Source organism: Sebastes umbrosus, chromosome 13, assembly GCF_015220745.1.
Source record: "Sebastes umbrosus isolate fSebUmb1 chromosome 13, fSebUmb1.pri, whole genome shotgun sequence".
NCBI classification, from domain to species: Eukaryota; Metazoa; Chordata; class Actinopteri; order Perciformes; family Sebastidae; genus Sebastes; species Sebastes umbrosus.
The window spans coordinates 23,827,825-23,853,790 of NC_051281.1; the positions used below are offsets into that span (position 1 = coordinate 23,827,825).

The 25,966-nt window shown below is 41.7% G+C and overlaps 1 protein-coding gene across 1 annotated transcript in view; it reads right to left on the reverse strand.

Moving 5' to 3' along the window:
* Window positions 1–8,610: 8,610 nt before the first annotated feature.
* klf7b (Kruppel-like factor 7b) overlaps window positions 8,611–25,966 on the reverse strand; it is an 83,574-nt gene continuing 66,218 nt past the window's right edge. Inside the window, exons 3-4 of the mRNA XM_037789448.1 lie at window positions 24,587–24,710; window positions 8,611–17,754 (exon numbers count right to left, since the gene is read on the reverse strand). Coding sequence (XP_037645376.1) covers window positions 17,703–17,754; window positions 24,587–24,710 — 176 coding nt within the window. The 3' untranslated portion in view covers window positions 8,611–17,702. The remainder of the gene's footprint in view (window positions 17,755–24,586; window positions 24,711–25,966) is intronic.

Consider the following 25,966-nt stretch of genomic DNA (forward strand, 5'->3'; position numbering starts at 1 on the left):
ATAAAAATGTACACAGTGTCAGCGGGGACATAATGCAGGGAGGGCCTGGTCCAAAAAGGCTGTGTAGTATGTGACTGTATGTTGACATTAGAAGAGCGCGCCTCTACAGTGGAATGAAAGCTTCAAGTAAGACTGAAACAGGAAACCTGCGTTTACATGCAGCTGGTCAGTAATCCGGTTTTTACTAAAACTTTCGATGAGTATCAGGGTTTTTAGGGAAGATTTGAAGTTCACGTTGTAATATTCTGATGATAAAGTCATAAGATCATCTCTAGTGCTACTTATATATACTTTTTTCTTCTGAATTGCCTATTTGTTGTTTTATGTTTACATGATATTTAAAGGTGCAGTGTGTAGGATTTGACAGAATCTAACGGTGAGATTGCAACCAACTGAAAACTGTGGCCGACGCAAAAATGCGAAAACCTGAAAACCTAGCCCTCTATAGAGCCAGAGTTTGGTTTGTCCTTTCTGGGCTACAGAAAAAACATGGCGGCCGGCTCTGTGAAGAGGACCCACTCCATATGTAAATTATATAAACGGCTCATTCTAAGGTAAACACAACGATTCAGATTTTCAGGTGATTAAACACTAATGAAAACATACTTATTAGTACTATATTCCATTTCTGCAAATAGATTCCCTGAAATGCTACACACTGGCCCTTTAAGACATCAGTTTACTGCAGAATCCATCCACAACCTGGTTACTTAAACACGTCTACATGTACAGGGCGTTCTCACTCCCAACTAGTCAAATACGGCAGCTTGGTCAGTGGCCCTACGCATCAAACTAGGGCGCTCCATCTACCCCTCTAGCGTCAGTTTTCTAGTGGCCGAAGTAATTGACAGGAATAAAGGAGGAAGTCGGGTAACCAGCCCGTTCTCATTCCCAGGGCGTCAAATACCAAGGCTTTGTCATGGCCGTCAGCATGTTACCTCTGCACAAGGCACCCTCGAGCGCCGGAATGAAACGCACCGGGTGTTCCATTAACTATAATGTAAACCAATCAACGGCAACAGTTAACTCTCAGAGAAAGTGCGCCAGGAGTGTCTTTGGTGACGTAGTTTGAAGAGGGAAAATACACACAGGGCAGGCAAGTAGGTAGATGGGTCCAACAAACACAAGGCTTTCATCCAGGAGACGGCTGTTTGTGTCCCGTGTGTATTTCACTTTCATGTTACAATCAGCTGTTTGTTTGTGTCCCGTGTTCACAACGTTCAGTTTGTACAAATGTAGTAGTTTTAAGCCAAACCATGTAGTTTTTTTCCTAAACCTAACTATAGTGGTTTTTGTTGCCTAAACCTAAAGTGACGCCAAGGCGCGTGACAAAGCGGCGGTATGTGACGAGTTGGGATCAGAATGTGTTGAGGTGACGTAGTAAAAAGAGCGACAAAGTCTGCGTGGGAGTGGTCGGATGGGTCAAACAAACACACAAACACAGGACTTTCACCCTGGAGACCGCTGTTCATATCCTGTGTGAAACCAAACCTCAATGTTGACTTATTTTAACTTCCGAGCGTAAGTTTACTGTAATGTAACGTTAACCACGTGCTAAAGTCCATCGGACTACGCTGCACGTTGAAAAATTACGTTAAAGGGGAACCCAGTGCGTTAAAAAGTGACACAAAGGGGTCCTGACCAAGTTGCCGCATTTGACGAGTTGCTGGGAGCGAGAACGCGGTGACATGCACTGTGTGTGTGTGTGTGTGAGAGAGAGCTTATTGAAGTGGAGTGAGGAGGAAGCAGAGACTGACAGGGAGACAGAGATTAGCGGTGATAGCAGGCTAATGTGTGTTTGACCTCCTGAGTGGCTGTAAGCAGCAGATAAGCTAAAGACTTGATTGTCTGTGGACCTCCGCAGACACTCGCTGTAATTAGTTCATCTATCCCGACATGTAAAGACAGAAGTTACGCAGACCACTTCTCTCCGCTCCGGTGACCCCTGGAGTCCAGACTCTTGAGCTTTGACCTCTGCAGACTAAGCTGCTGGAGCCTCAGGGAAGTTCTTGGGCCTTTTTTTCCCCTCAATTAACATAACAATTCATGCAAGCTCCAATAGACCTAAACAGAAGAAAAAAAATCAAAAGAATATATTTTTTTTGGTAAAACATAGAACTGTTTTTAGCGAGACTGGAACAAAACTTGGGTCAGGAGACAAGCAGGCAAACGCTATCAACACTGACTCTATCATGAAGCTATAGTGTTTGAAACGCAGGAAGACAGAGTCACAACTAATCAGGGTTCCCACCTCCAGAAGCTGGCAGGAGCTGTATTGAGTTTGGCAGCCTGAAACGGCCCAGAACACCGGGAAAGCAACGGCAGAGAAACACACCTGTCCAAAGGCAACACAGTGGGAGCTCAGGGTTCCTTTATATTTATCACAAACACATCACGAGTGCATCGAAACAAACACCTCTGTTGGCTACTTTACAAGACGGAATATTTATAAGGGATTAATAAGCTTCTGGCTGCAGAGCATCTGCTCAAAAGACATTTATTAATGATTTATGTTATTAAGTCATTTTTAAGTATCTCATTTTCTTAAGCTTGTCCGCTTTTTGCATCTATGTTGGCCCAGAAACACAAATGTTTTCTTTTTTTAACCCTCATCCTGCCCACATATTTAACATACAAGGATTTCCAACTGGGTACCCCAAGAATAAATCATAAGAAACAACCAACTTTGCAAAATGTTAACATATTTCATCTCAAAACATTATTAGTCATTATTAATTAAGCATAACAATTGTGCATTTTGCTATAAAAGCAACACAACATATATGCTATGAAAAGATATAGATGTCAGGGCACTGCAAATTTAGCCATTTTATGCAATCCCAAGACTGTTTAGGGACCCCAGTATGCAGAAATATTCAAATATGACATTTTTAGAATAGGCTAAGATAACACATTTATACTGCATGCAAAAAATTGCATGTTTTTTGCCCAAAACTGCATGTGATCAGCTTGAAGTGGGCATGTCGATAAAGGGGAGACTTGTAGGTACCCATAGAACTAATTTTCATTCACATATCTTGAGGTCAGAGGTCAAGGGTCCCCTTTGAAAAATCGCCACACCAGTTTTTCCTTGCCAAGTTATTTTGCGTTCTTCCCGACATGCTAGGTATGTTGGTACCAATGGCTTCCTTAGGTTTTTCTAGTTTCATATGATACCAGTACCTTCACTCTAGCTCTAAAACTGAGTCGGTTACTTAAAAGTTGAACCATTTCTGGCTAATAAATAGGACTTTGTTGTGAATAAATGTGTATTTAGTCCAGATGGTCGACTGTTTACTAAATAATCTGCTGTAGAGGGATCAATATTTAACATCCTACTATTCCTCTTGTGTGTGTGTGTGTGTGCGTCCTCCATTTTCCAATCTAAATGGACCTAAACTGATTGTTACATCTAATGATATGTAATTAAAATTCTGCCAAAAATGTTGCTCACAGTGATCTGCAGTCTCAGTCACAGTGAATGAAAGAACGTTTGTCTTCTACAGTAAGATCAGGTGGACCTTCTCATTGTCCCTCTGTATCACAAAGTAAAAGAAAAGACTGTAAACACAGTTACAGTATATACTTTAAGCAGGACACGGCCCGATTCATCCGTCTAATGTTGTGATGCTCATATCGACGGATGAAATCTGAAGCTGAACTATAAATAAAAACCTACATCGCCATTAACCCCCTGTCTCAAGTCAACATATTCTCATACAATGGTTCGTGTGACATTTTACGAAAAAGTTATTCCTCATTTCTTGTGCATTTTCTTACGAATGTTCAGCAACACGTGTCAATTTCTGCTTGTTACATGCATACAGTCTTTTCAAAATAAACTTCTGTCTTCACAAGAAACAACTTCCTTAGGTTTAGGCAACAAAACTACTTAGTCAGGTTTAGGAAAAGATTGTGGTTTGGCTTAATATAACTCCAGAAGTGGCGTTACTTAAGTACTTAAGTTACGTGACAAATAAATCAACGTTGACTTCTGGTTTCACACGGGACACGAACGCCCGTCTCCTGTGATAAAGTTTGCTAATTTTAGACCCACCCATCCACCCCGACTTCCTCCCGCGGTATATTTCCTGGTTCACAGTTACATTAATTACACACAAATTGATTTTGTGGGATATACACGAATTACGGTGCATTCCTTTCCGTAGGTATAGCTACGAAGAGTGTATGAGACCAGCCTGGTAAAGTACAGTATAAATCCAGCTATAGCATTGGGGCTATTTGTTGAGCAATAGCTGCTGGACACAGTGACTGCAGGCAGGCAACATCTCATTATCCTGCGCTCATAGTGGGGATGCCAGGTTCGGGACAAACAGCCTGATTGCTGACTTGCTTGCAACAAGACGTGTCATGTAAATAAGACAGTTTGGAAGTTGTTGGAAGGTGTACTTTTTCACCAGGCTAGCAGTTTCCCTGAACTCCTAGTTCTAGTGCTAAGCCAAGCTAAACACATCCTGAACCTCTGAACTGACAGAAATGAAGTCTAGGTCAGATGGCAAAAAAAGGTATACTTCATTAATTTACAACAGGTTTCCTTCATGTTTTGTAAAACATTTCCATTCCACATTTCCATCAGTTTTCTGTGCCAGCAAAGCTAGTTTCTGTATGAACAAATGAACCCTGATCTCATGCTTCTTACCTCCCACAATATCCACCTACTCTGGTACATTTCACACCAGGCTGATTCTTTCTTATTGTGACAAATTCTGAAACAAGGAAGCTGTAAAGCTTCGCTGCTAAAATAATATTTAGGAGGACAAGCAGGTGGTAGATTAAGTGTGTGTGTGTGTGTGTGTGTGTGTGTGTGTGTGTGAGTGTGAGACAGAGGGGGATTGTTCATGCAGTTTTATATTTTTAGATCAGTGTGTTTGGTAGAAACTCTGGAGGCTGACTGCGGCGCACTCACACAGCTCAGATTGATGAGATACTTTGCCACAAAAGAAAAGCAAAAAAAAATGATTAAACATCTTGGAATTAAATCTAGACCTCATTTATCTTTTCTTTTCACCTTTGGAGCAGACTTCTTCTTTCACTTACTGGAGGCACAAGGCACCCCTTAGTGTCTGCATGAGAAGCACTGGGCTTTCAACTAACTCTAATGTAAACCCGTACGTGGATGGATGGGTCAAACAAACACAGGACTCTCACGGTCGTGTCTAGAAGGTAACCCGCAAAACTGCGAAATCTGATCTGAAATCTGCAAAAGCTTGCAAAAAACTCTTGCGAGACTCGCTGCCCGACGACCTATTCTAACCTTAACTATTCAAGGTCAATGCCTAAACTTAACTATTTGAGGTCAATGCCAAGCCTTAAACATCTGGCAAGAGTTTCCCAACACATCATGGGTTACCTCCTAAACACGACCGAGTCTCAAACAGGTTTGTGTCCCATGTGAAACAAAAAGTCATAAACTCGTAAGTTAACTTACGTAACTTGCGTAACATACTTAACTTTCATCATGTAACATACTTATGTCACATACGTAACGTACTAAGTAACTAAGTCATGTGACAAACACTTATTTTAACCCAAACCCCGATCTTTTACTAAACCATTAACATTGTGTTTTCTACTATTCATATTCTTTCCTAAACCTACACCAAGTATTTTAGTTACCTAACCATACCTTAAAGGTTCTCTATATGATATCCACAGCATTAATATAGCATTATTAGGCAACAAAGCTACTTAGTTAGGTTTAGGAAAAGATCGACTCGGTTAAGATTAGGCAACAGAACTACTTAGTTAAGTTTAGGCAAGAAAACTAATTAGTTAGGCATAGGAAAATATGTGGTTTGGCTTGATCAAATGACAATGTGAAAACAATGTGACGGGGGGTCGCAGCTCCTCTGGTCTTTACAGAGCTTTAAAGTGACTTTCAGCTCATTGTTTAACTGTCCCACCCACAACTTTACTATTTTGGTTCCCTCTCACCGCTCTTATAATGTTGTTTATGGCTGCAGCAGCCCACTACTTGTGGCAAAAAGGCTCTAAAAACGCAGTGTAGTTAGCAACTAACTGGTAAACAGCAGAGCATTCAGCAGCTAAACAGCCAGATAGCTAGATGGTCATCATCATAAGTGATTTCAGAGCTGCTTTTGTTCTGTACACACAGCTGCCGTGATATGTTTACTCTTTTAGTACAAAGCAGCATTATATATGTGAAGGTGGTGGTGGACAGTGCGGTGGAGTCACTCAAATGAGCTGACATGGTCCTTCTGGGAGATAAGTATAGAATATGCCATGGGGCAGCTCACCACATATCTGTTTATTTGTGCTGTTAAGGAGAGCTGACGGTTGCTGTTTCTGTAAACACTTACCAACACTACACAGACTAATGCTGCTGAATAAGATTATAAACAGCTCACTCGCCTTCCTTCTCTACCTCTGACAAGAACCGAATAAGCCTGCACAACTTCAAAATGCCCACACTAATCATCATTGTGAATTCCTATTTTCTAGCCAACACAGCCCACTGCTGAGAAATGATAATAATCCTCCGCGTTGGCTTTGCTGAAATGTCTTCATCCAGCATCTTAAGCACACAGTAAGCAAAGAAAATACAAGCATGTGTGGAAATGCAAAGTCTGTATTTACAGAAATGCCAAGAGATCAGTTAAAATGATTTAAATCAGAGGAGTAAAATACCACGCCTGTCCTTCCAGAGAAATACAATCACAATTTGGTCCCTTTTAATTAGTTAATTAGCAATTTCTATGTAAGAGGACAAACTCACACAGCAGATATGCTGTATATGAGCTCCCTTACTTCTGCTTAATTGATCCCCAATTAGCCATTAATTATTTGATTACCTCATTTAGTCTGCGTGTCATTGGTTTGTATGTCAGCTCAGTCAGTGACAAGTTAGCTCTAATTAAAGACCAGGACACTATAAGCAGCCTAGGAGAAGCCATTTAGAGGCAGGGGAGAGCTATAGATATTCATGAGATTGTTTTAATCTGTAATAAAGACCTAAATTACCAGCAGTATTGAGAATATGAGCCTTTCTGTTGCAATAATGTGACGCTGGTTCTCCGTACGTCTGCGCTCTTGCCAGCGGCTGGACAGGATGTGTCCATCTGCCTTAAATGGCCATTACGAAGGAATAATGTGCTACCATGGTACTCATAATTAAAGTCGTCTGGGTGACCATACAGGGGTGATTTTAGTCATTCTCTACAAGGTTATATTCTGCGTGCTTTGTTTGAAGTGATGGCATGAGATGAAATTAAAAGGAAAAGATCCATGTTGTTCTGGTAGAATTTTCTTTGAGGTAGCTATTTATCACACAGGTGTACTTGGAATAAATAGATTGTAAGTGTTGATAGCTTGCGGAAGTTTATATTTCATGTTTAAAACTAGAAATTGTCACCTGAAAAAGATGACCGTTCAGAAATGGAATGACTCTAGAGGGGTCCAGGTTGGGGCATCCCGTCCCAGAGGAAAATCTGAACAATTTAAACACATTTATGAAGCATTCTGAAATGAAATAGAGGGAAACTATTACTGTGGGTACCTTGCATCCCATCCAACCCCGTTGAGCTCAATAGTTCAGTTTAAGTGCGTTTTTTATTGCGAGGTATCGCCTTGCTTCCCAGCATTGGACGCTTGATGGGCTGCCACTAGACACAAGACACCTGATTGGACGAACGTTTTCCCTCATGGGCTACTGCTCCCAGCTTTCAAACCGGAACCAACATGTCGGCTCTTTTGGAAACTTTCTTCTCTTATTTCACGGAAATAGCTCTCTGAGAGTACGGTAGGCGGGATGTGCCAGCCCAGGGAGCGAATGTGATAAAAAATGGCTTTTTTTGTGCTTTAACCATGTAATTCCACATGTCAACACAACACCTGTGTGTGGGTTGTAAAGATTTAAAGAACAGATTAGAATATTTTGTATTAAAGGTGCAGTGTTTTGGTGGCATCTAGTGATGAGGTTGCAGATCGCAATCAAATGAAACTTCTCCTGAGTGCCAAGCGTCTAGAAGAACTACGGTGGCCGATGCAAATAGGCAAATGGCCCTCTCTAGAGCCATTTTTTGGTTTGTCCATTCTGGGCTACTGTAGAAACATGATGGCTGGCTATATGGCTATAGAGGACCCTCTCTGTATGTAGATATAAACGACTCATTCTAAGCTAACGAAGAACGAATGATTGAAGCTTCCTATTAGCTTCAGCTGAACTTCAGAACGCATTTGTGCACAGAAGGAGGATTGTGGATTTTTGTCAAAGTCACTTCATGTCCAGTATGGAGAGGAGGAATGATTACAATAATCCATAACTGTTTTACGTCATTTAAGAAAAAACAATCTGCATGTTTAGACACCGCCGGCAGAGCAAATGCTGCTGACACGGAGCCAAACAAAGCTAAAGTTTGCTCACATCCCTGTTCAGCAACAAGTCAAGAACCCTGCATTACATACAGGTGTGTCTGTGATGACCAAACATTTCCACGCAGAGGGATTGAAAAATTACTGGCACCATATTTTCCATCCGAAATGGTGAATTTCATCAAAGGGTGACCAGTTAAGGATTAAGAAAAGGTTCTAAATAACATTTAAAATAACAAAATACAAGAGAGCCATAAACAGATTCTACCATTTATTACACATATTACATTCTTAAATAAAAATGCTCCACTTAACAGTTCTTGCATAGATATCTTACAATACCAATTTAGAAAAGAATTATGAAACAGACCAGTAACAAAAATAAATTTTCTTCTTCCTTAATAAAGAACATTACCATACTAACATCATATAATACAAATAATATTTTAAACACTTTGTACAGCAAAAAATTGTAAGTAAAACAAGAGAACGTAAAATAAAGAATAAAAAAAGTCAACAGAGGAGAGGAAGGCGGGTGTGGAGTGAAGGTTTATGGATCAAAGGTTGATATGAAAGGTATCAGAGTAACAGAGCCCCTGCAGGACGGCTGAGAGGGATGTTGTGATGATAAAAACACACCTGCTGTCTTCTCTTTTCTCTACATGTCGACTCATCCCAGGAAACATATAGCTGTGATCCCTTAACAGTTATGGTTTGAGATCACTGTGATGATATAAAGGTGCTAAAACACAGCTTTCCCTAAATTATGACACTGGATTGGTCATTCTGCCCCCCCTCAATATGTGGCACAAGGATTGGCACCAAAATCATTTCTGTCTCTCCGCCAAATTTCTGTCGTTAGTGTGGGTTTTATTTTGGGGTTTTCGTGAGTTTGACTATAGTATTCACCAGATGCATTGCAGAGACTTCGGAAATTTGGAATTGCAACAAAATCCACTTGGGCAAGCTTGATGAGCGTCATGCACATTTCTAAAACCTGAAGTTTATCCAAAATTTGCTAAAATGTTTGTTTGGCACTTGAACCTGAAGGACATATAAAGGTGTCTTGTGTCTTCTCCATTGTGTCTCTGAAAAGCAGCTGGTGAGCTCGCAACATGTTGTCATCATAACCAACAGTAACGATGGGCAAAAGTATGAAAATAAGTATAAAAAATCCAGGAAATTTAGGTAGGAACTAAAGAATCCTGTAGAAAGTCGATCACTTATGAATGTCTGAGGACCAACAAGTTCTGAGGAATTCTTTGGTTTCTACCCAGTCATGACTTTTGATCCTACATACCTGTCAACATGACTTAATGGTATACAACATATTTGCTGTACCTATTATCTGTTGGGAAGTAATTGTTTATCCCATAAATGGGTACCAATACAATACAAATTAATCTTTCTACATCTGTATAAAAGGTCCATGTGCCTTGGTGGACATGTATCGTAGCTTTCAATAAAGGGGATTATTATTCTTGTTTCACCCTAGAACATTTTTTAACTTGTAGCAGGGCGGGCAGATGGTTAGTCAGCAACACATGTCTGAATATTTATAATAATAATAATATCCAGACTTGTTGAGGAAGAAAATATGTGACAGAAATAAAATATTTCCCAAGGCAGCAGATTTTTGATCCTGTGAGAGTTTAAGTAAGGCTCGTTCTGTTTGCACAGGAATTAAAACGAGTTCATCAGCAAAAAAAGTAAAGCCAAATTCCATTACTAAGTTTGTCAATTTCCTCAGATACGATACTGTACTGTACTATTTGACAGAGCTATGTACCAGAGAGAAACAGAACATTTTTTGATACCAATCCTTTTTGCACACATACTTAGAGGGGCCAAACAACTGGCCAAACACCAAAAAGTAGTTCCCAAGCTGTAAGTATCCTACAAGAATGCATCAGGCATTAGGGTCCAACTGAGCAGATGAACTGATAGAGATGGGACAGCACCCATTAGGATGGGTCGACTAGACTTAAACTGTACCTACCGAATGGACATTTAGCTGGTAAGGTGGAGAACTTATTGCAGTTTCACCAAAGAACTGCTAGGAGCTCCCAAGCTGCATAGCTCTTGAGAACCCTTCCCAAGTACAGCTGGATATCTGAAGACTATGAGCGTGTTGCGCCCCAGGGGGCTCTGACTGCTTGTGGTTGTGGTGAAGAGGGTTTTGGTGTGGGTGAGGTGAAATATACAGACACAAGGAGAGGGGGTAAAGATCTGTGAATCTCTTATATACTGACACATCAAGCATGGACAAACACAGTAGTTACAGACAGACAGAGTCACTCCGGGATGCCACTGATACCAAGAAAAGTCCAACCAAGTCGCAGCATGACTGAATGTTTGTAAAGTACAACATACTCCCCCCAGAATAACGGTGATGAAAAAGGCAATTTCACCGGAGGTTTAAGTCGATAATGTCACTCTGATCTGTCGCGAGTGGGCTCTTGGTGCATCCTGGACGTGTAACGAATGTTAAGTGGATATTTGACAGAGTGCTCCAACAGACTAAGCTAGCAGTGCGTGCACATGGAGAGTGCGATAGCTAAGTATGATCATGTAGTGCAATGTTTGCGTGAACTAAAGCAGGTCTATAGAAACGCTGAAATGTCGGAGACGGTGCCGTCTCCACATACGGTTAATTTCACACGGAGCGGTCCGTGTGTTAAGATCTCACGCTATTTACAAAAGCTGCCAGAAGTGACAATCCTTCTTCAGGGTGATATGGTAGAAAACTGTGGAAACTGAAGCCCGGTCACTCAAAGGACTGTGTCCAAACAACTGGCTGTGGTCAAAGACGATGTCGAAAGGCTGTTTTCACACTGGGTTTTGTTGGTTTGGTTCCGAATTCTGCGAGAATGCCAATAATAACTTTCTCATGACGTGCACAAGCTTTTTCTTTGGGGGGTAAGTGCTTTCTGACTGCACATGAACTGTACTACAGTTTGTCTAGTACTAATTTCAGACGACCGCATTCAGGTGGACTCGGGTGCAGTTTCTTCTGCACCTTAATTTGAAATTTCTTTTTTAGGCAAACTACTCCCAGATTAGGACTAACCTTCCAGTGTGAAAGCACCTTTAGAAAATCTCAAAGGGTAGAACCTCTCCTCTAGATTTCCACTGAACTTCAACCATTTGATGTATGGGAATGGTAACCATTGGTTTCCATAGTCATTTCCAAAGACTCCAGTCCCACCTGTGACTTTGAAATGTCACATTACTCTATTTGCGGTGTGCTCAGAAGCTAACTTAAAACTAAAGCTTCTTCACTCCTGCCTATAAAACCATGAGAACATTATTTTACATTTGTGAGCAATGAGTTTGGCTCCAGCTGACAGTAGACAAGAGACTGAGAATGTTATGAAGCATGAAGAGTCGGAGCGTACCGGTAATTAAGATTTAATGGGACGATCATGTAAGAAAAACAATCCCTCTCCTTCCACCTTCCATCCCAACACTCCTTTTTTCTGCGTCTCTGCCTCCCGGCTCTTTTCCTCTACATCTATTACATTCACAGCAGTTAACTTGCAAATATGCAAATCTTTGGGCAAAACGTGTAAAGTGTGCATTCAGCACTCCTGCGGCTGATAGTGCATGGACAACTGCTGTGGACAGAGAGGGAGAGATGGGGTGAGGATGGAGAGGATGGAGGGATGGAGGGAAACAAGAATGGCACTTTAACTGTGGAGGAAGAGGGAGGGTTTGGGGACACAGTGGATTAATCTGTAGGGCCTTTGCAGATAAATGGTAATTAATTTTATCTATAATCCATGAGATAATATGTAAGGGCTGATTTAATGATTTGGATATTCATGTGGGTAAATGATTTTTTTAAAATCCCTTACAGTTTAGTCTCTCTGACAAATATCTCGCTGTCTCCTGGCATTTCTCCACGCTAGCGGGATCTTCTGTTTGTTCCACATCAAATCTGTCCACTGGGTACGGAGCGCTGGAATAGGTCCGGCTCAAGGTCCCTGTTGTTTTTTTTTTTTTCGTCTCCAGACCACTCAGTTTCCCTGTGACCCAGAGCTATCTCATTAGCTGATCTGCAACTAGAGAGGAGGACCCGGGAGTGCTAATGCTAATCAGAGCTGTGGGACGGCTGCTAGCCGGCCTGGAGGAGCCTGAGAGACGACAGGAGACCCGGAGCGACACTGTGACAGAAAAACCTGCTTCAACACGAAGGGAACCAAATTGTATCTGAAGTGACTTTGAGATCTGTCGGATGTCAAGAGGGATTTTAATTAAAGAGGAGAAGAAACTATGAGTTGTATTTGTTGCATGCTGGCCAGCACTATTTTAAAATGTACGCTAAAATGGTTTATAAAGTCTTCAACTACTTGGTATGTCTGGGTAGTTTGGGGCACAATTGTTCAATGTGTTATCCCTAAAAACACAGAAATGTGCTGAAAGTGACGCAATCCTTTTATAGTGCACTTAAGGCTCATTTTTCGTTGTTTATTGGTTTTCACATATAAATATTGTATTTTTTTTTAAAGATTCAGATCAATTGGTTAAACTAGAGTTTTTGTGCTGATGGTATTTTTAAGCTCTGATTTACATCCAGATATTTGGATTATTGTTTTTTTTTCACTGGTCACTTTCAATAATTAGAATAAATACTGATAAATTCTGAGATTTAAAAAATAAACAGAAAATAATGAGCCATAAGTGTCCCCTAGAAAACATCATTTCAGTCATTTAAACTAATCCATCAGAGATCAGTCTGATTTAAGCATGCTACGAAGTGAGTGTTCGCCTCTTTTACTAAAGTCATCGAGCTCCAAGATGACTTGTATGTATGAATGAATGAATGAATGAACGAACAAATGAAGGGTCTGAATAAAAACCTAATGAACACATTGTCAGCCGTTAGATTAAAAGCACTTTCAAACAGCTAATGTTTCAACCAACATTTCTCCCACACATGTTCAGCAGTTAAAAAATCTGTTATCAACCATTTTGCTGAATCACTGTTTCCCTCACAGTATGCCTAATGGGGACACATACAGTACATACACACATATACACATTCATGCCATCAAAAGCCTCACAAAAGTGCTACGATCCCCATCCCTCTATGATTGTACTTCCTGTATTAGGAGGGCTCCTTTTACATCCCATTGCATGTCTCAACATTTTAGCATGACTTTGCATCATCCAAGCTGAAGAAAACAACCATCGATATAGCTTTTGTAACAGAAACCTAACAATGAAATGAAAAGTGAAACACTGGGTTCATCTCAAATGTGTGGGTTGCTTAACGTCATATTTAGCAGAAACAGAGAGTTAGTAGAGAAAGCTGCCGCTGGATACAGAGGCCTCATATGGAGGCGGTCTCCTGCTGATCTCTCCTGACCGAGGAGACTCTGCCCGTGGCTAAAGGGCAGTTCCACGCTGGAGGTTTTTGGTATCGATTGTTCGAAGCTGCACCATAAACCCTCTCGAAGGGGAAATGTTTTCACCGTTTCAACTAACGAAGTCTGGCAAGGCCGACCGGCACGATGACTGGGCACGCTAGGATGTGAAATCCCCCGCTAGCTTCAGGAACCCTGCACCCTCACCCAGCTGCACCAGTCAGCAGCAGCGAGTATTAGACTGTTTGCATGTGCTACGGGGCATATAGGTGGTGGTGGTGGTGGGTGGATGAAGCAGCGGCTGTCAGTGTTGGCGGTATCAGTAATGCCCTGATTGCAAAGCGAGTTTCTTTTTTTCTGCAACCATTAAGCGAAGAAAGCAGGCGTCGTGGATATGTGCTCGCCACAGTTTTCGCCTATCATTTTTTACATTGGAGATTTTAGTGTTAGTGATTACATTCAGATCAGTCAAATTCAATTTATTTTAGCTTTGAAAGCCCAGCAGATGATGTGTTTTTTGAAGACATGCCTATAAAGCTCTTAGCACTGTGTCACAACAAGAAGTGGTAAAGCGGCAAGCCTTCATTCGTTGTTGCAGTTGTACCGTACCATGGCTGTACAATAAGACCTGGATACGGTGGCAAAAAAAACATTTTCCCCATAGACTACGATTGTAAAATAGACGTCTGTAAAACTGTTCACAACTCGAAATGCAAACAAGGTCAATTATGATTCTTTCTATTATAATTCTTTGATCAATGGCGGTTTTATATCTGTGAAACTTTCCTCTAGCTGAGAAGATGGAAAAAACGTTTTGCCGTATGCACCAATTGTGAGCAATTCTCTGAGGAATGAACAGGCGCCCTCTTGGGGTCCAGTATATAATAAGTAGTTCTTATTATACATCCATGAGTTGTACACACATCCACAAGCTAGCTAGTTCGTTAGCTGTATTACTAGCCAGCAAGCTAGCAAACAGCTGCTTGAAATCATCCCACAGGCCTTTGGCATTAACATGTATTTATTTACCTCTTTATTATGCAAATTAGTTTGCCAAAGTTAAAGGGGATCTACGCCCATTTCTCAAAATTCATACATGTTATTCCTATGGTCTAAGACAGTCCAAAAAATATTGATAAACACGAACAACTCTCTCCCAAATCCAAAAATTAGAGTGCTAAAACTCATGCTTGTGATGTCATCGGGTATAACGTCTGGAACTGCTGAGTTTTAGTGCCCTAGTTTTTGGATTTGGGAGAGAGTTGTTCATGTTTACTTATATTTTTGGGACTGTCTTAGACCATAGGAATAACATATATGAATTTTGAAAATGGGCGTAGTTCCCCTTTAAATTCTGAGATTTACTTTGCTACCACGAGTTAATTCTCTCACTGTGACGATTCTGTTCAAATTAATTGAATTCTGTGCAAAATATCATCAACATAAATGCTGGTGTTGAAACGAGACTCAATCCTCCAACAACAAAACATATGGTATGGGAATATCAAACATGAAAAGGTTGGATGAGCTTGTGATCCCAACGACAGTTTGCCTATGAAACCTGATTTTCCCCAATGTTTCAGCCAATTTAGCCTTCTTTTTCAGGACTTTCAGCATTTGGAAAACTGATTTCCCAGATTTTTCAGTCAAGACATTCAAATTCACTGTACACGAGAGGCAGGATAGAAAGGTCTTTGAGGATTATCGACATGTTTTCAAATGTTTTGCTAAAAAAACCTGCTTTTATTCTATTTATTTTTGATGAAAACAGTGGTTTATAGCCTCAATTGTAACCAGAGTCTCTGAAGTAAAAACGCTGATTAAATGAGAGGCACAAACTGTAGCGAGGGATATGTGGGTGATTGTTGGAACTGAGAACAAGCTGATTTCTCACTTCAAAGGATTTGGAATCGTTTGTTACCTCCAGCTGAGAGCTAAGATACTCTTCTACTAAACAACAGTTGCTAAATTCCTACTGTGAAAAAAGATCTGGGAGCAGAACATATAATTCCAGGAAGAGTGTGCGTGTGTGTGTGTGTGTGTACATGAGCTGGTGCATGTGTGTGTGTGTGTTTGCAATAAAGCCTGCCATGCAGTGTTTTGTTTTCCAACTCTGTTCATTAGTTTAATAATTATTTTCCTAAATCTTATTAGTCTTATCTCAAGAGAGGCCGTGAGCAAAGAAACTGCAGTGGAAGTCTGTGTGCTGACGGAGAATGTGTTCTTGTTCTGTATACAATGTGTAGCGCGAGACAGAATAGTTTTTTGTGTCGTATTTTTTTCAAGTCTTTTTATGAATTTTTTTTTCTTTGTGTTCCTTTTTTCGCTGTAGAAAAAAAAGCACAGATAACATTGAAAAAAAAAGTCAGTGCAGTCAATGGATACGAAACAGGCAAATTTGACCGGGCCGACATGACCGTGTCTGTTCGGCACCACCACACAAAGGTCGGTTGGCGTCTTAAGTCCCACGCGAGTAACCACAAAAGCAGCTCCTCAGCTTCCGTTCATGCCCTGCAGTGCTGCCGGCGAGATGAGATCTCAGAGTCTGTGAAAGAGCTCCTGGATGACTCAGAATCAACAAAAAGCAAAGAAAGAAAGAAGAAAAAAAACAAAACAGGTTTCCATTCTTTAGCGAGTCCTCCGCCTGATTCCGGTAGAGTGCGAGACCACAAAGGGTCACGCAAAGGTTTTGTTTTTCAGCTAGAGTGAATCGCAGGGCAGAAAGAGCAGCACAAAAAAACTGAAGACCTCTCTACTCTGCTTTTATTTTAGTCCAAAAAAATACAAATCCCTTTTTCTTAAGAGTTGGTATGATTCTGTTTTTTTTTTTTTTTGTTGTTCATCCACTGGTTGCGTACAGACTGCAGAAGCAGAGCCGGTGCACATGGGGATTAAAAGACCAACAACGCTCTCCTTCTCATCCCACACATTCTGTTGAAGTCATCTTAGATTTTCAGTTCGTTTTTTTCCTCAAACACAATTCAGTGAGTTTTAAGACATTTTTCTCCAAGAGAGAAAAGAACAAAGTGTCATTTCTTTGTAATAACAACAATAAGAAGAATTATCGTCCTCTAAGTAGAAAAAAAGGGAAGAAAGTGTCGCTGCGCATTTCTGTCAGATGGCCTGCGGAGGCGGCAGGCGTCTCAGTGAAGGTGAGAGATGCAAACACCCACTGGAGGAGAGCCTGAGAGCTGCAGCAGCACTCGCTGACCCCGAGGTCCCATGGGTGCACCGAGAACACCCGGCGTCTGAGCCCTGGGTACGATTGTCAGCTATGCTGGAAGTCAATCCGTACAGTCTCTCTCCTGCAGATTTGTTGTTTGTTGTCGTTTTCTTCACATAGATTACTGAAGCTGACTGCGGCAGATGATGGTTTCCTATGTTCCGTGTATGAGAAACATTAAAAAACTATGAAAAAAGTTGAGTATGTGATTTCAAAAGCCGGTAAAGCACTAACAACTGACTATATGGATATTTAAAGTTTCACCACTGAGCTATCTCCTCACCTACAGTGACTTAATGGTTTAAACACACTGATTACAGAGAAAGAAAAAAAGGCGGCGTTATGTTTAATCAAGCAAGTTAAGTAGTATATGTTGGTTTGGCAGTGTCCAAGCCCCCAGAGCCGCGTGAGAGCAGCCGGGGTTCACCGGGATGATGCATTCAAAGACGGTTGTGTTGAGTGTTCACTATTGCAAGTGTGTGAATGTGTAATTTTAAAGAAAAACAACAATCTAGCTACTCCTCGTTTTCCTCCAATCCCCGCGTCCAGTGAGAGGGCCGTCAGTCCGTTTGATCTTCATGGACCCCTCAGATGGATGCGCTGCCCTGCAGGCGTCATGGCCGCCGACTGGTTTATGGACGGGGTGAACGAGGCGGGCGGTTGGTAGCTCGACTGCCCATCCCTCTCTCCTCCTATCTCTCCTCCTCCTCTTTTCTCCTCCTGCTTCTTCCCCTCTCCCACTCCTTTTCTTTTTGCCCTCAGATGTGCCTCTTCATGTGCAGGGCCAGGTGGTCCGACCGAGAGAAACACCTGCAGAGAGAAACAGAGAAACCACCTCAATGTTACCTCCTAAAAATGCATGATGTAAAATACAGGAAATGAAAGACAGAAAATGTTAAGGTGAAACTCAAGCCAGTGCAGCAGGACAAAAAAACAGGATACAGCAGAAGAAATAAGAATAAAAGAGAAAACAGCTTATATAAATGTATACAATTGACAATGTAAAGACATGCCACAGTGCAGTTAGTCTTATTTTCTTGGATATTTGAACAAATTAACCATAATATATCAGGCTAGTGTCGATGGCTCTGTATATAGTTGTGAATAGCCCCCCTAAAATTCCCACCGGCTCTGTGCATATCTTGGGAACTCTCCATATTCTCAGGCCCCTTGAACCTCCCACCGGCTATGTGTATTTGCTGGAAATGTTCCCTAGACTATACTGTGTGTGCTCTGTGTTTGCTGAGAATACTTGTCAGTCCCAAGCCCCCTGAACTGTCCAGCATGTGCTCTGGTGATGCAGTATTTTGAAGGTGGTGGAAACCTATTCATGCACAGTTCTGTTTGTTTGAAAGCTTCCTGTAAGTGACCTGTGATTAGAGCTGGGTATCTGTTTAAAAAATAACCATGCCAGTAACAACACCAGTAGGAGTGATAACGATAGGCTACCTGTTGAGTACTTCATTCGATACCCATCATGTGAATGGATGCTGTGTGTGTGTCCCACTGGCTAGCAAAACGCCGCCGCACTGCAAAACGCGGTTAACGCTAATAATGCTGACCCCCGACCCATGGTTAAAACTGTGAGCCCTGTCAGGATTGTTGCCTTTGTTAGCGCTGTTAGCACCGTTAGCACCTAGCCATCGGCTCAGACAGCTCCAAATTCAGAGCCATGTGCAGGCAGGCAGCCCCTGCTGTATGGGTTGTAGCTGCTGCGCTAGCGGGCCAATCACACGTCACATTAAATCGAACAATGTTTGTGGTGATTGTCTGCGAGCAAAATACAAATAGTCATTTTTTTCTAGATCCGGGCACAAAAAAGGATCGATTACAGGTATAGTTTGACTGGAGAAGTTTCATTACTAATTGGTACTGGGTTATTTCAGTTGATACTTTAAAGGTATTGAGTACCGATACCCGTCGCGACCTGTGATGCACGCATTTGCCACATAAGCTAACTAATAAATATTTGTTGAAGACACCAAAAAACCCTAGAGTCTCACAAATACTGAACATGAAACACCCAACTGTACTGTCTTTGTAATGTCTTTCTAGCCCTTTGGTTCAAACAGCAATGAATCACAATGAATAAAATAAACCAGTCAAGACATATAAGTGTGGAAAGCAATGGATTGACATTAACTATTGATTAAAATAAAAATACCTAAATACCTAAATACCTAAATATAAAATAATTAAAATACCTTTTTTTTTAGCTGGGCATTACTATAGGCCTATGGATGCACATCTCTCAGTAACTAATAACCATCAAGTATCCAGCCAAGCCACAATAGGCCGATAAATAGTATTATATATTTGAAAATGAAAGTGTATTGTAGCAGTGTAATACACTGGGGTGTCAGGTGTGACCGTGTGGCAACAGCAAATGGTTAACATGGCACACGGGTCAGGTAGGAGGAACCCTTAGCAGGATTTTGCTTAGGGCCCCAGGGAGGTCATGTCGGCTCATAGCCTATACCAGAAAAGCTCAAGGTAAGAGAATTATTTCAACATGAATAAGACAGAGCTCACGGCTTAACACACAAATGTATTAATGCAGAGAACTGCAGAGATTTTCAACCACCTCATTTGAAACGACGAACGGTGAATTTCAATAGTCTTACTTCATCATGTCACACCAGTGGAAGCCAGACGTAGAGACGAATACGGGCTCAGTGAGTTCCTAAATACGACTCAAACACGACCATAAATCACAGCCAGACCTCCGCAGCTCTGCAGTCAGTCCTCACGCTCCGAGTAGAATACTATTGTAGGAACTAATTAGATATGCATCGTGAACACGGACACTAATGCAGACAGGCTGGCAGTACTCTCTGATGCCGGGCAATTTAACTCAGCAGTGACTGCACCTGGTGTGAGAGAGACATAAAACCAGGTGCTGGTGACGTATAATATAAGAACGGCAGTGTCACGAGTATTTTAATTTTATTACACCGGTAAAGCTGAACATCCAACAATAAAATGAATCACAAATGATATGACTAAAGGAGAGGCAAAACAAAACGTGGGCGAGAATAAAATGAGAAATTAAAAATTCAATTTGCCAGAGGCTTTATTCATTATTAATCAGTCAATGCTATTCTATGTGTGTGTGTGTGTGTGTGTGTGTGTGTGTGTGTGTGTGTTTAGGCAGGCTGTTGTTCTATACAAGCAGACAGTGCTGAACACTCAAAAGTACAATAGAAAGTTTCTCGCGCTGCAGAAAAATCTGCTGTCTCTCAGACACTCCATTCTCCTTATGTCAGTCTTCAGATCCTGCAGGGAACCTCATTCAGAGTTCAGTAATTAGGGTGCAACTTCACATGGAGCCAGGGAAATAAAGAAACCAGTTGGACAGAACCCCCTTTGACGTATTAATTTACACAACTTTTCCAGATTTCAAAGCGTTACTGTAATCACGGTGCGAGTGTACAGTTGACCTTTGCCCTTATCTCTGTTGCCTGTGATCTAGTGTTTCCCCTCCACCCTTAGCAGGCCTTGTGGTATACCTACTGTACACCTTCGTGTGTGTGTGTGCGTGACTGGACAGATGGCCATGCCAGTTACTGTGTCACTGTTGGGGCGCGGAGCAGCCAGACCAGCTGGTACCACCCCGACCCCCCCCACCCACACTCCTCCTTCCCATCCTCCACTTCTCCTCCTCTAAACTCTCCTTTCTCCTCCTCACTTCTTTTTGTCCTCCTCCTCATCACTCCTCCTCCTTCCAGGAACATCGGGGGGTCCCCGCTTGATTAGGCAGGATTAATGACAGACTGCACTGTGTGTGTGTGTGTGTGTGTGTGTGTGCATGTGTGTTTCCCCAGGAGAAATTGTGTCAGATTGAACAGTCTATCTAATGTTAACCTCTCCATGGCTGCCACTTTTTTGCCATTCTCATGGTAATATTTGGTGGGCTCCACCCACCACAGATGTGTGTATGTGTGTGTGTGTGTGTGTGTGTATTAGTGTAAAGATTGAGGTACATCCTGGCTATGTTAAGCATGTTTCCATCCACTTTGTAATTTGAGCATCAAAAAGCCCGAAGGGAAATCCTGGAAATGTAAAAACAAGACTAAAGGTGCTTTCAGACGGAGTATTTTGAATCGCCGCAGCACAAGCAGCTGCTATCCACCTACTGTAATCTCTTTATGCAGCTAATTAGAGTGCTACAGGAAGGAGTCCTAAAACACAGACATGAGTTAGCATTTTAGCATTTACCGTTCCCTCGTCTGGAAGTCAATGGGTTTTGTTGAATGGGTTTTTAGTTAGATGCCTGGAATAAGGTCTGTGGTTAACACAAGCTGAAGAGATTTTAACGTTTTGTTCTACGACAAAAAAAACATCAATAATTAACCCACTCATGAATTTTGAAGGCTTAATGTGTCTTGACTACTAAACAATCTCGTTGTGTATACTAGTATGATAATAATAATCAATGTGGTCCAGAGGCCTGTACTACGAAGCGAGTTCAACATACCCAGGGTATCTTCTTATTATCTGGCTTAACTAACCCTAACAAACGGTTTTACAACTCGGTAAATCAACCCAGCGTTTCTCAATCTGGCTATGAACATGTTCACATGAAAGGGCCGGTGTTTGCAGCATCTGATCAATCACAAACATGGACAAGTCTACGGTCAGCAGTGCGGCACATTATACAACGGAAGAGCAAACTATAATATTTGACAAATATGAGGAAGTTAAACACATAATTCAGACTAAAAGTAACACAGTTGAAGCTGCTAAATGCAGGAAGGACAGCTGGCAAAAGAAAAAAATGTGTGAATGCGTAAATTAACAGACTGAATATGAGACGGAATACTCAAAAGTCAGACATAGTCGTCCAAACGGGGTTGTGAAATATAAATAGCTTTCAGAGAATATTGGATGATTAGATTACTTTTATCACATTATGGTATTTAACAAAGTTGTGGCGTGTATGACTATTTCAGTCTTCTTTCAGCTGCGTCCCCGACTCCGGCGGTGTGAAACGGACTTGAGAGCAAGTAAAAAAATAAATATAAGAACATAATTCAAAGTGGTTAAGAACCCTTTCTGCATTTGTCAGTTTAAACTGTGTTGTTTTTAGCCTGGAACGTCTTTGTATTTGTGTAATATCTTAAGATCTGCACACCGAGCTTTGATTGGTCAGTAGGCGATGCTTTTATACAAGCTGATTTCTTATCTGGAACATAACCTGCTCCGAAACAGGTTAGGTATTCAGCATCAGTTACCATGGCGATCTACCCTGGTAAGAGGTGAACCACCGTCGTAGGACGGAACACCCTGAAGTTACCTCGCTAACGCCAAATCCTGCTTTGTAGTACAGGCCTGTGGACGCAAATGTGTCCAGAGTCCAGAGTCCAGAGTCTGCTAAAATAATATGTGGCCCAGATCACCTCCGAATGTAGTCTGAGCGATCGAATTTCAATGCGTCTTGAGTGCCTCCACACCTGTACTTAGAGCCGTCCATGCGTGATCAGATCACCCAGGACACATGTTAATGCCAGGTCTGAACAGCGCCTTAGCTTCAGATTGTTGTTACAAACACACACAGCAAAATGTACGCGCTGTGTTTTGATGTTTCTTACTGAAATGCCCCTTGGAAGTTGTAGTGTACTTCTCTCTGGCGTATACCTCTGACTTTGAATCAAAGAAGCTGATGTTTTCTAACAGATGTTCATCCTTTGCAGCGATAACATCCAGGAGAGTTTTTTTTTAGAACTCCAACTGTCAGTCACCAACGCTGTCAATGCAGAAAATGAACATTTAACTCAGAAGCCCAAAATAACTTCTTCTTCCTTCAATACTCGATGCAGCCTTTGATGTACGCAGAGCCTTAGCTTATATCTGAGTCATTGTGTACCCGAGTGTGTCATTGTTACGTCTGGACCTAAAAACGTTCATGTATGACTTTACATCTAAACGTCTTTGCGTTCTGCACGCTTGTGTGTGTTGTGTCTCTACACACTGGGTTTGTGTGCGTGTGAGTGTGTGTGCCAAGAAGGAGCTAATACGGTCCCAGCTCTCAGCCAGGATTAGAAGCTTCCAGCAGGTTTCTGGAGGGTTTTATGTCTAAAACCCAAACTAGAGGGAACCCACAACAGCCAATTACACTGTCTCTAGGGCAAACGTGTGAGTGTGTGTGTGCTGTTCATCAGAAAGGTAGTGCAGCCACACACACACACATACAGAGAGTGTGTATGTTAAAGTGGAGCTGGCATCTGGTGCCATTCAATTAGCTGCGACCGGCCTGCCAATAGCCAGAATCCATTTAACTGCCAGCACAGGGGCATGAGTAAGCGCACGCACAAACACACACTCTACCTTGAGGACCAAACACCAAACGGAGACGATGTGACTTCCCTGGCTTTTGTCCACAGGGAGATTTAGTTTGCTTTTATTTTCAAACACACACCCCATCATCCTGTTTTCCACTGAGGTCAAACTGCGTCGGACATGAGTCGGTGAAACAAGCACATTGACGCAGGCTCAATGAGTAAAATCTTCCACCATTAATAAGTCAGTAACAAAATAACGTTTACAGGCTTTCCTATGGCTGCCAAAAAACAGAAACCCATTAGGAATTTAATTTCAGATAATAATATTCCTTATCATTAAATTGACTACACTGAACCCTTATCAACCAGGAGTCCAGATAAGAACTCACCTTAGTCCCTCCTCTACACACCTATAGAGGGAGGAAAATGTCTTTAAGAAAATAATCAGGTCCCTTCTAAACTTCAAACCAGGCGGCAACCTCTGGTTCTGAAAAGTGAAGCCAGCGCAGAAGTACATCAAACCTGCATTCTTTCTAATAGCCAGCAGGGGGCGACTCCTCTGGTTGCAAAACGAAGTCTGATTGTATAGAAGTCTATGAGAAAATGAGCCTACTTCTCACTTGATTTATTACCTCAGTAAACATTTTAAACATGACTTTATGGTCTCAATCGCTAGTTTCAAGTCTTCTTCAATACAGCATTCATTTAGTAAATGATGGTCCCTTTTAGAGTCAAATAGACCATAAAGCAGGGGATGCTTTAGGGCGTGGCTACCTTGTGATTGACAGGTCGCCACCACGGCGTTATCCGGTCTGGGAGTTGTCCGTGTTTTCGTCTTAGAACTTTAACCCTTTCACAGTGTGTTTTCAGCTCATGAAAGTTACTTGTAACTTTTTGGTCGCCTAAAAATTTATTTTCGGTGACAAAGCGTTCGGTTGTGCTTAGCTCCACCCTCTGGTGACACTTCTGGTTGAATCCAATCATGTTGCAGGAGAAAACCATGAAGAACTAACATTATCTATTGTTAAAATGGCATTACATTTGGTCAAGAGTGCATTATGACTTGTTGATGTGTCAAATCATTTCTGTATTCTGTAAATCTGTAAATCATTGCGAATTGAAAATTTAAATAGTTCCAGCCCTAACGTTGACAAAAACTGCCCAAATACATGATGCACTGGCTGACCTGAATCCCATTTTGTGCTCCCGTATTAGTGACTTGACAAGAACATAACCCAGGTTTGTTCCTGGAGTTCTACTTGTAGGATACAAATGCAGGTTAAACAGAGATCTTTGACAGATAAAGGGCATCTTCACTGCACGTTTGTGCATACAGCGGATGCCTGTGTGTGAGCGTTTACCTCTCGCAGTGGTTGCACTTGAATGGCTTCGCTCCGGTGTGTTTGCGGTAGTGTCGCGTCAACTCGTCACTGCGGGCAAAACGCCATTCGCAGCCCTCCCATGAGCACTTATAGGGCTTCTCACCTGAGACAGAAAGAGGAGAAGGTGTCACATTTTATTATAATTTCTACATGTAATTTCACACATCTAAACTACAGCTGTTAACACTAATATACAGGTAACCACTCCTGGCTTTTTCCAGACGAAAACACACGCACACACACGCATGCACATACACACACACTCACACACAGACAGCCCAGGGGCCGGGCAGGCCGACCAGATTTAACACAACAGCCATTTCAATGAGCCAATACACTTAATTAGCTGTAAATGAAGTCTTTCAGCACTGCGGCGTGTTAATTCATAATCCTAAATTCACCCTGAAATGAATCCCCCCCCAACCCACACACACACCCTGAGGTGGTGGGATCTGAAATGTAAATGAAGTTTCATCCCCCACTTCACCAGATGGGAGGAGAGATGGTCTATTGTTCTCAGCCTGTAGTTATCTCTCCATGATAGAAAGCCTTCCAGCTGTGTGTGTGTGTGTGTGTGTGTGCATGTGTGTGTGTGTGTGCGTGTGTGTGTGTGTGTGGGGTGTAGGAGCAGACTGTCTTCAGATGGGACGTGATGATGTCTGACTGCCTGAGAGTGTGTTTCTCTCTATGGGTGTATTAGGAGTGTAAGAAAAAATGTAATATTGCGATATTATATTTTATGATACTGTATCGATTCTCAAAAACACTATAGATTTTTAATTAATAGTTTATATGCAAAGATTAACTCAGTCAATACTTTATTTAATTTGCAAAGAGATGCTCCCTCTCAGTGTGTGTGCCCTCTCAAAGAAGTGCAATGATGTTGGATGTTACAGGGACTGTGATAAATGCAAATGCAGATCCCACTGTTCTGATTGCATAAAAATGTTTTTTCACTCAGATTTTATGCATACGGTGGTGTGTTTTTTATACTGCCATTTTTAATTTTTTCCTTCAAATAAGATTTTTTAAAATATTGAATCGTAACCCCTGTGTCATGATACGTATCGTATCACCAGATTCTTCCAATACACAGCCCCTAGTGTGTATTTCCGTGTTTCCAATCAATTGTCAAGCAAAATATCACAAAAAGGCGAATTAGCCGCGTTTCCATCAACGGGTTTGGAGCGATTAAACTCGGCTACAGCGTAGTTTGGTCAGAAGTTGGTGGCTATAGATTACGCACGGCGCACGGAAACAAAACAAGTCACCTCGGCCATCTAACCCATAAACGATAGAAACATGGAGAGAGGTTTTGAACGAGGGTGCTGTAATTCATCAATACAATGTTCACGCCTT